General features: G+C 35.5%; 1 protein-coding gene across 1 annotated transcript in view; it reads right to left on the bottom strand.

Moving 5' to 3' along the window:
• Positions 1 to 174: 174 nt before the first annotated feature.
• Positions 175 to 15,606, bottom strand: part of LOC127624218 (sphingosine-1-phosphate transporter MFSD2B-like) — a 34,631-nt gene continuing 19,199 nt past the window's right edge. The window contains exons 6-15 of the mRNA XM_052098940.1: positions 14,530 to 14,608; positions 14,172 to 14,353; positions 10,619 to 10,709; positions 10,206 to 10,327; positions 8,435 to 8,518; positions 7,648 to 7,731; positions 6,901 to 7,010; positions 5,246 to 5,389; positions 3,010 to 3,186; positions 175 to 635 (exon numbers count right to left, since the gene is read on the bottom strand). Coding sequence (XP_051954900.1) covers positions 584 to 635; positions 3,010 to 3,186; positions 5,246 to 5,389; positions 6,901 to 7,010; positions 7,648 to 7,731; positions 8,435 to 8,518; positions 10,206 to 10,327; positions 10,619 to 10,709; positions 14,172 to 14,353; positions 14,530 to 14,608 — 1,125 coding nt within the window. The 3' untranslated portion in view covers positions 175 to 583. The remainder of the gene's footprint in view (positions 636 to 3,009; positions 3,187 to 5,245; positions 5,390 to 6,900; positions 7,011 to 7,647; positions 7,732 to 8,434; positions 8,519 to 10,205; positions 10,328 to 10,618; positions 10,710 to 14,171; positions 14,354 to 14,529; positions 14,609 to 15,606) is intronic.

The following is a 15,606-nucleotide window of genomic DNA, read 5'->3' as shown; positions in this document are numbered from 1 at the left end:
CAATGACTGTATTCTTTTTGTTTTCATCATTAATTGAATTCACATCAAGCCATTAATCTCAAATCACATGTCAGGTTATGTGTACATAGTAACAGCCTAATAACTGTGTGTCCATTTGAAAATTTCTTGATTTTTATTTAGGAAATAATTCAAGAATTTCAAGATTCATGTGTGCTAATGTAAACAAATGTAGATAGAGAGATAGATAGAATAACTAATATTCAATAATAATGATCTTGGTTGTTTAATATATATTTATTAATTTCATCATTGAGAGATATGCGAACCAGCACAAGTTTTTATAAAGCTTGGAATAAAGTAATTCGATAATATTTATAATTATTATTAATTATCTTATACAATATAAATCCTGATATCTAATGATATACTGTACAGTCCACTCATGTATAAATTAGATACAGTGTTGTTTATGTGGTTAAACGTTCATGTGAAAGAAACAGACTGAATATAGGTACAAACTCAAATGTTTACATGAAAACATATTAGCTCTCTCACAGTGTAATGTACACTAACACTCATCCCAACACAGGGCTGGAATTTCAAGATCTGCACTTTGAAGACGCTACACGCCGTTCAGATCCACTCTGAGCACTCTGCAGGTCATGCTCTGGTTTCTGTAGGGGGAAAAAAACAACAATATTATTATTTTAATAATATATATATGTACAGTATACATATATTGCATATGCAAATGCATATATTGTAAATGTAATATTAAAAAAAATTACATTTATTCATTAAAAAATAACATTAATAAAGTACATCAAATAATATACAGTGTTATCCAAATTATTGAGATCACATTTTTCCCCATTCTGATGGTTGATGTGAACATTAACTGAAACTCCTGACCCATATCTGCATGATTTTATGCACTGCACTGCTGCCACACGATTGGCTAATTAGTTAATCACATGGATAATTGTTGGTGCCAGATGGGCTGGTATGAGTAACTGCTGATCTTCTGGGATTTTCACACACAACAGTCTCTAGAATTGACTCCGAATGGTGCCAAAAATAAAAATCATCCAGTGAGCGACAGTTCTGTATACAGAAATGCCTTGTTGATGAAAGAGGTCAACAAAGAATGGCCAGACAGGTTTGAACTGACAAAGTCTACAGTAACTCAGATAACCACTCTGTACAATTGTGGTGAGAAGAATATAATCTCAGAATGCTGCTCTGAGTTGCGGATTGGCACTGTTTTGGGGTCACAAGCAGGACCTACACAATATTAGGCAGGTGGTTTTAATGTTTTAATTGTATTTCTCAGGATTAATTTGATTGTTGAACAAACAATGCTCTCAGTACAATCCAAAATGTTTTTGAACCTTAAACCTGAATGTTTAACAAAGAAAAAGTGAGTTTAGTTTTTCTCAGGGGAATATATTAGTGTGCACAATTATTAAGCAACTAAATTACAAAAAGAATTTCTCCCAACTCAATTGTTTATTCTCAATTTGTAGAGTAGGTGCAACAAATAAGTAACACAAAATGACAATTAAATAACATTTTTGTCCTTTCAAAAATATTCAGTGACCAATATAGCCACCCTTCTTTTCAATAACTGCCTGCCATGAGCCTTCCATCCATGGAGTCTGTCAGATTCTTGATCTGTTCATGATCCACCACAGCCTCTCAAATCCTGTTCAAAGAGGTGTATTGTCTTCCTTCACAGTAAATCTCACATTTGAGAAGGGCCCACAAGTTCTCAGTAGGATTTAAGTCAGGTGAGGAAGGGGGCCAAGTCATTATTTGGGCATCTTTGAGGCCCTTACTGGCTAGCCAAGCAGTGGAGTACTTGGATGCATGTGAAGCATTGTCCTGCATAAAGATCACAGCCTTCTTGAATACTGAGGATTCTTCCTGTACCACTGCTTGAAGAAAGTACTTTCCAGATACTGGCAGTAGATTTGAGAGTTGAGTTTCAGTCCATCTTCAACTCAAAAAGTTCCAACTACCTCATCCTTAATGATAGCAGCCCATACTAGTACCCCTCCTCCACCTTGCTGGCGCCTGACTCGAGGTGGTGCCCGTGTCCATTAGTGATCCAGACACGGGCCCATCCATCTGGTCCATCAAAAGTCACTTTCATTTCATCTGTCCATAAAACCTTTAAAAAATCTGTCTTCGGGTATTTCTTTGCCCAAACTTGACACTTCAGCACTGGAGGAATGGGTTAATGGTAGCTTCACGTTTAATTCTTCTCAAGCCTTTTGCAGCGCCATTTCTTCTCCATGCATTTTTTTGTGCACCAGTTGACTATTCGCAACAAAACGTTTGATTGTCCGGTGGTCACACCTCAATAGTTTATCTATTTCAAGAGTGTTGCATCCGTCTGAAAGGCATTTTACAATATTTGACTTTTCAGTGTCAGTTAAATCTCTTTTTTGGCCCATTTTACCCAAGGTAATGAAGCTGCCTAATAATTATGCACACCTTGATATAAGGTGTTAATCACTTTCGCCACACCCTCCCTCATTACATAAATACATACCACCTGAAAATGATTGAATCCAATAAGCATTCAAGTTTATATGGTTTGGAGTTGGAATATGTGCATTAAAATAATGATAAGATCAGAATACTTACTTGCCTCATATTTGGGCACACAGTGTATATACCGTGTGTGTGTGTGTGTGTGTGTGTGTGTGTGTGTATGTATATATATATATATATATATATATATATATATATATATATATATATATATATATACACACACACACACACACACACACACACACACACACACACACACACACACACTGTAATATGTAGTAGAGGTAACACTAATCACCCAAATGGTGACTTGAAAATCTCAATTATCAACCAGCTATAACAAAACAACAGTCATAAGAATTAAAACTGAATATTTTTTTTTTTTAATTAATTAAAAACTATTATTTTACTATATAAGATCATCACAAAATCACAAGAGGAGTCCCAATGAACCTGTATTTACTGCATTTAAACCTGAAATGTCACCTGAGCTCCTCAAGGGCGAGTTTGTTTCTTAATCTGACGTCCTCACTGATGGGGTACGCCACAAGAATCAAGAGACCTGTCGTGATACAGGCCACCGGGGCGGCGCCAATGAGCAGTTTCAGTGTGTACACCACTGGAGGGGGCTGTCTGCACGCGCCTGTGTCATAACCAGCAAATCTACAACAACAGCATGGACAATGCATTGAACAACTATGCATGTAAATATGGACACGATATAAAATACCTTCAAAAGCAACAAAGTTGTAAATATGGTTATATCTTTACATAGAAATGGTTAGTAAACATTTTTTCACACTAAAATCATGTTAACGTGCATATTTTTAGGCCTTGTTGCATTACATTTGAAACATAAATAAAGGAATATTCCGGACTCAATTCAAGTTAAGCTCAATCGATAGCGTTTGTGACAATGTTGATTACCACAACATTTTATTTAGACACGTCCTTCCTTTAAAAAAAAAAACAAAAGAAGCAAAAATCGAGTTCCAGTGAGGCACTTACAATGAACGTGAAAAGGGGGAAATTTTTGAACGTTAAAATATTCACTGTTTCAAAAATATGGCCACAAGACGTAACCGATATGTGTTAAACATGATTTTAGTGTGATAAAATCACTTACTAACCATTTCTATGTAAAGTTATAACCAATTTTACAAATTCGTTACCATGACGATGTATCCTTAAATGACTGAGAAATGACGATTTAAACAACTTTACAAGTCAAATAATACATTATTTTTAACAGAATAATTAATTTTAAGTGCTTTTATAAATTATAAGCTTCACATTTCTGTCTTTAAACCCTCCAAAAATGGTTTCCATTCACTTCAATTGTAAGTGCCTCACTGTAACCTCGATTTTTGAGGGACGTGTCTAAATACATTTTTGGGGTAATCAACATTGTCAAAAATGCTATTCAATTAAAATGCTTGAATTGAGTCCGGAATATTCCTTTAATCTTACAAATGATAAAGCAATGCCTTTTGTGATGTCAAACTCAAAATGAAATAAGATTTGTGTTATAAGGCTTGTACGATTTTAATCAAAAAATGCAGTTGCTGACTGTTTTTTCATATGACAAGTTTATTAAAATAAATGAAATATTGTATGTTATATTGTTTTGTTTGTTAAGAATTTGTATTCAATATGCAGTTAGTATTAAATATAGGATTGCATATGTGGCTCTAAAAAGTCTGTATAAACACCTTTTACATTTCTTAAGATTAGTCAACACAATAACATGAACAAACAATTAAAAAAATATTGTTTACATGCTCACAATTTAGTACTCTTTGTTAATGTTAGTTAATACAAATATAACTGTTAATTATAAGTTCATGTTAGATTATAGTGCATTAAATAATGTAAAAAAATGTATTAGTATATGTTACAATAAACATTAACCAAGATTAATGCATCCTATAAAAGTATTGTTCATCATTAGTTCATGTTAACTAATGTTGTAAATGTTAACAAATGGAACCTCATTGTAAAGTAAATGTACAATATATGTACCAAATGTATTTTTGATTTGTTATATCTTCTCTGTTGACATCTGAAATGTTTTAATCATTTGGTAACAGATTTCTAAGAGTATTAAACAAAATAAGAATAGCATTCCTAATTTTAAATTCAATATTTCTCAAAAATATTTTCGATTCCCATTCCTAAAAATGAATAAAATATATTTAGTTGTGAACTTCTATGTCACTTATCAAACGTAAGCTAATTTGTGACGTTGACCATGTTAACTCCTCCTTAATTTCCATTGAAGCAAACAAGATGCTCTTTGGAACATTCTTAAATTATGCTGGATAACGTGGATGATCAGGTTTTGCACAAACTTGTGGAGTTCATAGCAGCTTGAGTGCATGCTGTCATTAAAGCAAATGGTGGACATACCATATGAGACATTATGAAATTAATTTAAAATTAAAATTTTCACTCAAATTATTATAATAAATTTTCTCTATAGTAAGGAATATTTCATGTTTGTTGCCACCCAAGTTTAAATCAGACGAACACCACTGTTTGTCCTGATTCATTATTTCCAGATAATGAAAGAGTGTTTTACTGGCGACCTGTCCAGGGTGTCCCCCGCCTTTCGCCCAATGTTAGCTGGGATAGGCTCCAGCCCCCCGCGACCCTGTACACAGGATAAGCGGTTGACGATGGATGGATGGATGGATGGAAAGAGTGTTTTAAGTGATCTCACTGTAAACAGAGCGTGGACACTCCGAGAGATATGCCTGCAGCAAACTTGGTGAAGAAAGCATATAGGGAGTAGAAGATCGCCTCGTGCCCCTTTGAGTTGCGGTTTGCAAGTCTGAAGTCATCCACTACATCTGGCAACATTGACCTGGGCAACAGGAAACACAACACAGCATAGTCATCATGCATCATCTCATATTAAACATCGGCACATAAAACTGCAATTTACTCACTGGGACTTTTGCAATCAACCAGAGAGTATCTTTAAAAACCAAAAAATAGCATGACCCTTCCATGAAACATGTTATTTAAAGACTGCTAGATTATTAAACCTCTATATCCGAGGGGTAAAATCAAAGGCAGAGTGGTTTATATAAACAAGCAGCCATTATGAACTCTTTATGGATCACGTTGTGGCTTTTTAATCTCTGTGCTAGGACATCAAGGACCGGGTCAGTGCATGGTTACATAAACAACAATAAATATCCTAGATTTTTACATATTCCTAAGAAAGTGTGACATGCCGACACAATTGTTGTTGTGGGTGGTTTCCAGAGCATAGCTATGCAGTTACTGAGGTTTTCAAGGCATTTTTAGTATGTTGCTATTCGGTTGATATGGTGTTATGAGTGGTTTCCAGGGCATTTCTATGCAGTTACTGTTGTGTTCTGAGTGTTTAAGTGCATGGCTATGCAGTTCCTAGGGTTTACTAGATGGTTCCTGAGGTGTTCGTAGGTGATTGCATACAGGCAATGATAGTCTATATTATTCTAGTCCCTAATATTTCGCCCGTTCTATAATTCACCAGGCGAAAATTGTACATATGATATGTTAGAAAAGTACTAGCAAACATCTCCTTAAAAAGCCACATGATGTGCACATATGGTGTTGGACAGGTTGCATGCAAAATTTTAATACTTGGGGTTTAGAAAAAATCCCTCAACCTAAGTATGAGCAATGGTTGCCTTAGCAAACACCACTCATAACAACTTTATCATTGACACTGCAATCTGCAATTACAAAAGCATGTTCATTCTGTGCTTTTGTAACTGGTCCTGCTCGACACGCTCCGAGGCGGGTGCACTAACGAGGAGGATAAAGGCTACAGTGTAAGTTGCTTGTGTGCCTCTTACATTTACATTTACATTTATGCATTTGGCAGACACTTTTATCCAAAGCGACTTACAGGGACTTATTACAGGGACAATCCCCCTGGAGCAACCTGGAGTTAAGTGCCTTGCTCAAGGACACAATGGTGGTGGCTGTGGGGCTCGAACCAACATCCTTCTGATTACCAGATTACCAGTTATGTGCTTAGACCACTACACCACCACCACTCTTGAGGTCAGGGGAGTGAGGTTTACACATACCGTACAGCTCTCACTAACTACTAGCTGGATCCCATTACACTCCCATCTGGGTCACGGCACCACTGTAACCAGTCCTGCTCAACCCGCTCCGAGCGAGAATCGAAGCAGTGTCAGCCAGCATGGGAGGTGGGCACACTAACAAAGATGCTAAAGGCTACAGCCCCTAGCGAAAGTCGCTTGTGCGCCTCTTGAGGCCAGGGGAGTGGGGTTTGTTATGTACCAGCTGGCTCCCTTTAAACTTTAACATTTTGCTTTTGTAATGTAGTATTACATTGTTTGGAAGACTCACCATGGTAACAAGAGAGAAGCAGCAATACTAAGCCCCGATGATACGGCCACAACATATGCCACGATCAGATTAGGAATAAACACTAGCATCACTGTGAATGGCATAATCCACTGCAAAAGAGAGACAACAGTTTAAAGGACCAAAATTACATTTTATTCAATGCATACGCACAAAATTTGAGCTGCATTAAGACAGTGATAAATGCAAATACATGCAACTATATAATTGTACATTGTTAGGATAGCAACATAAATAGGCTTATCAACCATTAAAAGACAACTTTTGATGTTGATGTTAAAGGCCATGCATCTACTCAAACTCTACTTTTTGGTGCAAATTCATCAGTCAATTTGTAAAATGGCTAATACTAATACAATATTTGGCCCTATCTTTGTTCCATGAAAAATGTGGCCAATCACACCTCTGCTTAATCCATGATTATGCATCTGCATTATTGTTAATTTTCCTATTCAGCCATTTTGGGCAAATACAGTTTATGGTAATATTCATATATTTCAATGTTTACATTATGGTAGGATCTTTAGCAATACAAATGTAGATGAAAGTTTAAGCCCACATCACTGATATGGTTCCGTTTGAAAACACATTCATTTTTCTCATCTCATCCACACTAGAAGTATATAGAAAACATTTTCCATCACAAACTTTGGAAAACTATGATGTTAAGAAATCTAAAACGGAGTTTTGAAATAGAAAAAAGGAGAAAAAAACACTCTATAAAAGTACCGTGATGCCGCAGAAAGCCGCTGTCTTCTTTCCAAACTTCTCAAGAAACCACTGCCAGAATGGAATGCTCAATGCAGCTGACATCTGAGAATTTGAAAAACAGATTTTCTTAAAAATCAATAGATATCTGAGTAACACTATACAATAAGGTTGAAGTCATTAAAATGAGCAAATACTTTTACTGCATTTATTAATCTTGGAAAATGTTAATTACAACACATGCTAATAAATGTTTTTAATTGAAAGTATCTGTTAATATTAGTAAATTCATTATGAACTAAACATAAATGTAAACATTAACATTAACCAAAACTTTAAAACGCTTTAAAATAATATTGTTTTTGTTACAGTAGTTCATGAACCCTAATGCATTTACTCATTCTGACTAATAGAACCTGATAGCGATATCTGTATAAAAATATGCAAATATTGTGCCAGTTATTCACTTTACACAACATGGCAAAATTGAGGAAGAGTGTATAAATCTGCATTCTAAAAATGAGTTTTAAAACAAACAAACAAAAGAAAAAAAAGTGCTAAAAGTTCTAAAGACTGTAAATCAAATATAGTTGCAAGAACACTCTGTTCGCCATAAGCAGAAACCTACAACAGCACTGACAATGAACTGAACTATCTAAGTATAGCTACACTGAAGCTAACTAGAGAGCTTTGTGTTCATTCATGATAAATCACTAATGACAATGGCAAGTCTGTTGAAGTAGATATGGCATAATTGGTCACAAAAAATAATGATGATGATCTTTTCGTGTCTTCGTCGAGTACTCACCAGAATGGTCAGAACTATGTTTTGAAAGTGTTCTCGTAGATCCACTGCATACGTGCAGAACAACACAAAGTTACTTTGTATCAACTGCAAGATGAAGAGATTTGTCTTATTAGCAATAAATGGAAACACAATACAGTTCTGGTGATATTCATTAGTTAATCCAGCATATTCTTAAAAATACCTAATTCTGGGAAAGTATTCAGAGTTTCAGCAATTAGATGTAAATATTTTATGTATACCAGGGCCACAACCGCCATGTACACTGGCAGCCAAAAGTTTGGAATAATGTAAAGCGGAAGGCAATTTGTACTTTAATTCACCAAGTGGCATTCAACAGATCACAAAGTATAGTCAGGACATTACTGATGTAAAAAACAGCACCATCACTGTTTGAAAAAAGCTATTTTTGATCAAATCTAGACAGGATCCATTTCCATCAGCCATCACTCCAACACCTTATCCTTGATTGCTAAATTGCTAATTTGGTGTTAGAACATCACTTGCCATTATATCAAACAGCTGAAAGCTATTTGGTTTGTTAAATGAAGCTTAACTTTGTCTTAGTGTTTGTTTTTGAGTAGCCAGAGTATGGAATAGACTGACATGTCTTAAGGTCAATGTTAGTTCAAAAATGGCAAAAAAGAAACCGCTTTCTCTAAAAACTCATCAGTCAATCATTGTTTTGAAGAATGAAGGCTAAAAATGCTTGAAATAGCCAAAAAACTGAAGATTTCATACAAAGGTGTAACTACAGTTTTCAAAGACAAAGCACAACTGGCTCTAACAAGGACAGAAAGAGATGTGGAAGGCCAGATGTACAACTAAACAAGAGGATAAGTACATCAGAGTCTCTAGTTTGAGAAATAGACGCCTCACATGTCCTCCGCTGACAGCTTCATTGAATTCTACCCACTCAACACCAGTTTAATGTACAACAGTAAAGAGAAGACTCAGGGGTGCAGGCCTTATGGGAAGAATTGCAAAGAAAAAGACACTTTTGAACAGAAAAACAAAAGAAAATGTTAGAGTGGGCAAATAAACACAGACATTGGACAACAGATAATTGGAAAAGAGTGTTATGGATCTTAACCCCATTGAGCTTTTGTGGGATCAGCTAGACTGTAAGGTGCGTGAGAATTGCCGACAAGACACATCTATGGCAAGTACTTCAGGCAGCGTGGGGTGAAATGTATCTGGACAAACTGACAGCTAGAATGTCATGGATCTGCAAAGCTGTCATTGCTGCACATGGAGGATTTTTTGATGAGAACTCGTGTAAGTAGTTTAAGAAGTTCTGAAAAAAAATTCAAATTGTAATTTTTCATGTTATTAATGTCTTGACTATACATTGTGATCAGTCGAATGCAACTTTGGTTAATAAAAGTACCAATTCCTTTCCATAAGAGCAAAATCTGTACATTATTCCAAACTTTTGGCCACCAGTGTACATTGAGGGGTACACATCCCCCCTAATATTGCGGTTGTCGGTTGATTAACATAGATATTTACCAATTATTAAACTTTTACATTTGGCCCCAAAAACCTTGAATATTTGGTTACGTTATTGAAGTATACAATCAAAATATTTATTTGTCATTGCTATTAACATTATAGTATAACTATATAGTATAACATTATAGTATTGCTATAACTTACAGTATATGGTAGTTCCATAAGTGCTTTTTAGTTCATGCATATCCTCAAGTAATCAACTAAATACTGAAGTAAGCACTGAACACATCTAAAACAAACTACTAGAAGGAAATGTTACCTGGATGGCTACAGATATGAACAGAAAAGATGCTGTTAGAGTGAGATACGACCCGTGTTTCATGACCAAAATAAAGCCCTTATGGAACGGAGTGGCCTTCTCTGTTTTAGGTGCATATGGATCTAAAGCCGTAAAATAGATGCAAGAAAATCCATTAGACATGTTTTCTGAGATGGTAAAGTGATTTTTTTTTTAATTAAAGGGATAGTTTTTCACAAATGAAAGAAAGACATGTTGGCTAGTAATGACACGAGTGTGAGTAAATGATCACAGCATTGTAATTTTAGGGGTGAACTGTCCCTTTAAATTTTCCATTCGTATGCATTGGCAAAACAAGAACTTATGGATTACTACAAAACAGGTAATGGCATTTTAGTGAAACATGAGTGCATGCCAGTAAACCATGTCCTCACCATCTCTCTCTTTGACTCCCAGGAACATGACGACTGTACACACCAGAAATAGCCCACCGATTACACCAGCTGCTATCATGTAAACTTCCTTCTGTAAAGACACACAGACCATGAGAGCTGATGGAACAGTCCCTACTTCTATTCATTCATTTTAAAATTATTATTTTCATAATTACACAACCACACACACACACACACACACACAGTAAAAAAATGTCTTGCAAGACATCCTCTCTTCAGAGGCAAAGTTTGCAAGTAACGTCATATAAAAGTTATTTAAGTAGTGACAAAACGAAAGTTCTCATATTGGTATTGTTAGATGGCTGAACTAGAAATTAGTAGTTCTCTCAACATGAATTTAGTGAACAAACAAATTCACATTGACTAAACAATGCAATGTTACTGGGGATAATAATTAAATGTCATTGAGAGAACAAAAAATCTTACTGCATCTCATGTTGCGCTGAATAATAAGCTTGCACCAACATAATATATGTATAATCAAGGTTGGGAGGGTTACTTTTGAAATGTATTCCACTACAGATTACTGAATACATGCTGTAAAATGTAATTTGTAACATATTCCATTATATTACTCAAGGTCAGTAACGTATTCTAAATAATTTGGATTACTACTTCTATCAACTGTTGACTATAAAAACTCAAAAACTGCCAGTACAGTAAGACAAAATGCACATGTTAAAAATACATTCTCTGAAAAACCTAAATATCTTACAGTGTTGTTTCGAAAACAAGATAAATCAAACTGATCTTGTTTCAAGGATGTTTAGGTATTTTTTACAGGAAAACAATACAAAAATTATTATCAAGAAAAGATTTTTGCACTAATATCAAAGGTCTTACTAGAAAAAAGAAATTACGATCAAACGTGAATTTTCTTGATCAATAAATATGATCGTGTCTGGTAACATGTGCATGTACAATGGCTAGAAATAGCATTTTAGCTTAGCGTAAGTCTGACAATTTACAAAAGGATTATTTCTATTTCTTCTGCTCCAAACTTACTTCAAACGCTACTTCTCTGTCTGCTCGTATGAATGTAACACATCATAAGAAAGTGTTTCATCGCTGTTCAAATGCACTTTAGATTGCATCATATATATGTATAAATGTTTTCCATCTGAATGGAGTGATCTCTTCAGTAATCAAAAGAATTTTTGAATTTAACTGTATTATAATTTGCAAATATTTAATTTGTAACTGTAGTAGAATACAGTTACATATATTTAGTTTTTTAAATACGTAATCCCGTTACATGTATTCTGTTACTCCCCAACCCTGTTTATAATATGTATATATATATATTAGGGCTGTCGATTTAACGTGTTACTAACGTACGATTAATTTGACAAATATTAACGCGTTAAAAACATTTACGCACTTTAATCGCAATGCTTAACTGAGAAATTCAAGCTTGTAGTATCACCTGTTTACAGCAGAGCTTGTGGTACCACCTGTTTACTGCAGAGGGCAGTAATTGAAATTTCAGCTGTGTGAGCAATGCACAGTTTATACGGTGAAGAAAACAGTTTCTTCTTGCGTTCAAAACACTTGATGGAGCGCAAATGCGATTTTTAAGTGATCTTAATATGTGTTTAAAGATTGAGTATTAAACTATATTTAACTCAACACAGTGACCTAAACATTTTATTTTAATGACGCAACACACCCGAGACGCGACGCAAGCATGTCATTAATCGGGACACCATGTAATTAATTTGATTAAAAATTGTAATCGATTGACAACCCTAATATATATATATATATATATATATATATATATATATTATTTTCACCCCATATATGCGTGGATGTGTGTGTGTTATCATAATAATAATATATTACATTTACATATGATTTTATATATATATATTATATTATAGTACATTATATTATTTTATAATATTTTATATTATATTATATAGCTGTAAATGTCTTGTAATATTTATTTATTTATTTAATGGACAAAACGTTTAATCCTGTCTTTTCAATAAATCTTAATTTTGGTTGCTCTATTATTTCAGGACATGGTTTCTGTTTTCCGTCGACTATCTAGATTCATTACATTTATTTGTGTGCATTTGCTGCCTCGTGCTTTACACTGTATGGTTTTGTAAATTGTACCCATCTCAAATTAGGTGCAACCCCAGAAAAGATGAACTTTTCAATCTATTTCCTCCAAACAGGAACTGCTCTGCCCTAAACAACCACAGGTTTGTTTGCTATTTTTCCACACACTGTGGCTGAGCACTTCATTATTGTAAAAGATCAAAAGGGCTGTTTCAGAGGAGTTGGTTGGCGCACCCAAACAGCCCTACTGAGTTTCAGCCAGGCCACAGAGGAATGCGCAGTGACAGTGTGGCGTGTTGCAGGCCGCCTGGGCCACCATAGAGAGGTTTAACCAGAGAGACACTGCAGTCCAGCTCCAAATAGCTGTGGTCCTTCATGGTTCTCCACGCTGGGTTTTCACTATGGAAGCCTCAGCCACATACACAAACCAGGCTTGTCAACTCGCTCACAATGCAAACTTGACTTATGTGGAGCTCAGTGGCTGTCGGCCCAAAAAAAGAGTTTAACAGCACCATAAACAAGGAATTTGATTTAATCCTTCCGAGGTCTCTGGTGAATTTCAATCGTTTTTATAAAAGTCTAACTCTAAAATCCCCACCTTATTAGTTTGAAGATGGTTTGTGACGAGAAGTTAAATTATCACAAAATATTTAAAATATTATTTTTGAAAAATTAAATTCAAAATATTAGAAACTTTATAACTTTAATAGCAGTTCTCTGTCCATGCAGAAACACAAAGGTTGTAATGCTTCATAATAATAACAACAACACTTATGCAACAATGCTAGGGTGTTTTGGTTTGTTTCCAGAGCACATCTTTTTGGTTGATATGCTATTCTGAATGGATTTGTCTGAATAGTGGATACTATGGTGTTCTAGGTGGTTTCTAGGGTGTTCTGAGTCATTGCTATGGGGTTGCTAGGGTGTTCTCCAGGTTTCTAGGATGTCCTGAGTCATTGATAAGTGGATGATAGAGTTTTCTGGGTGGTTTAAATTGTGTTCTAGGTCATTACTAGGTTGTTGCTAGGGTGTTCTGAACTTCTGGATGGTTTCTATGGTGTCCTGGGTCATCATTAGGTGGTTGCTAGGGTGTTCTGGGTGGTTTCTATGGTGATATGGCTCATTGCTAGATGGTTGCTAGGGTGTTCTGTGTGCTTTCTAGGGTGTTATTGGTCATTGCTATGTAGTTGGTAGAGTGTTCTGGGTGGTTTGTAGATAGGTGGCTTCTACTGCATTCTGAGTAAGGTGGTTTCAAGTGTGTTCTGGGTAGTTATAGGGTGTTCTGGGTGGTTTCTTAGTGGTTGCTAGGCTGTTTAAATGAAAATATATAGATTGTTAATAATAAATGCTATTCAGAGAACATAACTTGAAAGAGACTTAGAGCCAGAGGAACTACATTAAGTGCTGTCACCCACTCGTGCAGTGTAGTATATTTTAATCCAAAGATGACATTGATACCTACAGCATGAGACATGAAGTCATGTGACCGTGCCAGGCTCCTGATGATCTCAGTACCGCTGCTGTTTCCCAAGTGACTAGCTGACAGGTTGCGATGTGGACAGTGTTTCAGAGTGTGTGCGCTCGCTACAATCTGACCCTGAATGGCAGCACCAACCAACGTACCAAGAACTTCCACTGTCATACCTGAAGATGCATAAAACTTTCATCATTATATACATTTCAAGTCATTTTCAGACACATGTAGTTCTGGGCGAGTGCATTATAAGCATTTATTTTAGCACTATTGGAGCTATTGATGTTATGGATCGACTAGAGTAATCCAAGCATGGTTAAAAAGATATACAAATCTGTACGCTTACGGTAAGCTGTAGCAGAGTCTCTTTCCTGTTGGTCGGTGCTCAAGAACATGGTCAGGGCGGAGTAAGGCACATGGAAGCACTATAAGACAGGTTAGACAAAGAACACATATCACAAATAATATGTAAATGATGACAGAATTGTAATTGATAGGGCACTGGTGAATATATGGTTCCTTGGAGATTAAAAAAAAGCGTTTATCTTCAACCCGCAGTGTAAGAAATGATGTTGTTTGCTGTGAGATCTCATAAATGTAGGATCTAAAAAAGGCAGTGAAATTGATCCAAAATTTAGCACATGCACATCTATTAGTGTTTTTTCTAACCACTAATTTTTTCAAGCACCCATTGTATGTCTCAAAGGAAACAACTAATAAGCTCCAAATCAATGCTATTCATTTAGAGCACAACATGTTCTTTGTACTTATAAATAAAATACATTTGCAGTGCTAAATCAATATTATCAAAGTACAGCAAACCTTTAATGAACTTGCTTTCATATTCCATTACACACTTACCATCAGCTAACTTTTATAATTTACACAAAAGCCAAGTCAGCAGTGTGGCAAACCAAGGGCCCAAATGGTTACCAAAATAAATCTAACTACAGAGTGCTTCCCATGTGGTTCTTTTGTTGCTTAAATGTTCTGCATGTTGTTTAGGAGGCCCTGTTGGACTTCTGTTTGCGAGGAAGTTTGTTTCTATGAGTTAGCTCTAGGAGGGTTTGTTTATTTAAAGGTGCACTCAGTAATTTTTTCCACATTAAAAAAGTTTATCTACTAAAGTCAAGAATTTTAATTTTGGAATATGTGTAGGAAATCATGCCCACTCACATTCAAATGAAGACTCCAGTCATATCAATAACATTATAAAAGCTGTTTTATTCTTCATGGAGAGGGTCTGCACATGGGGGCTGCCATATTAGAATCACATGACCTCCCGAATACTACTCACTTAATCTCAGTAACCGTCCTGTTATTTGACACTTTCACTCATTGATTAAAGTAATCATGGCTGACTGTGAATACTGCACTTCTACAATGGCATCTGAAACTGATAACTATTGATTTTAAATTATGC

This window comes from Xyrauchen texanus, chromosome 30, assembly GCF_025860055.1.
Source record: "Xyrauchen texanus isolate HMW12.3.18 chromosome 30, RBS_HiC_50CHRs, whole genome shotgun sequence".
NCBI lineage: Eukaryota > Metazoa > Chordata > Actinopteri > Cypriniformes > Catostomidae > Xyrauchen > Xyrauchen texanus.
Note: the sequence above shows the minus strand (reverse complement) of the source record. Positions and strands in the feature narration are given on the sequence as shown.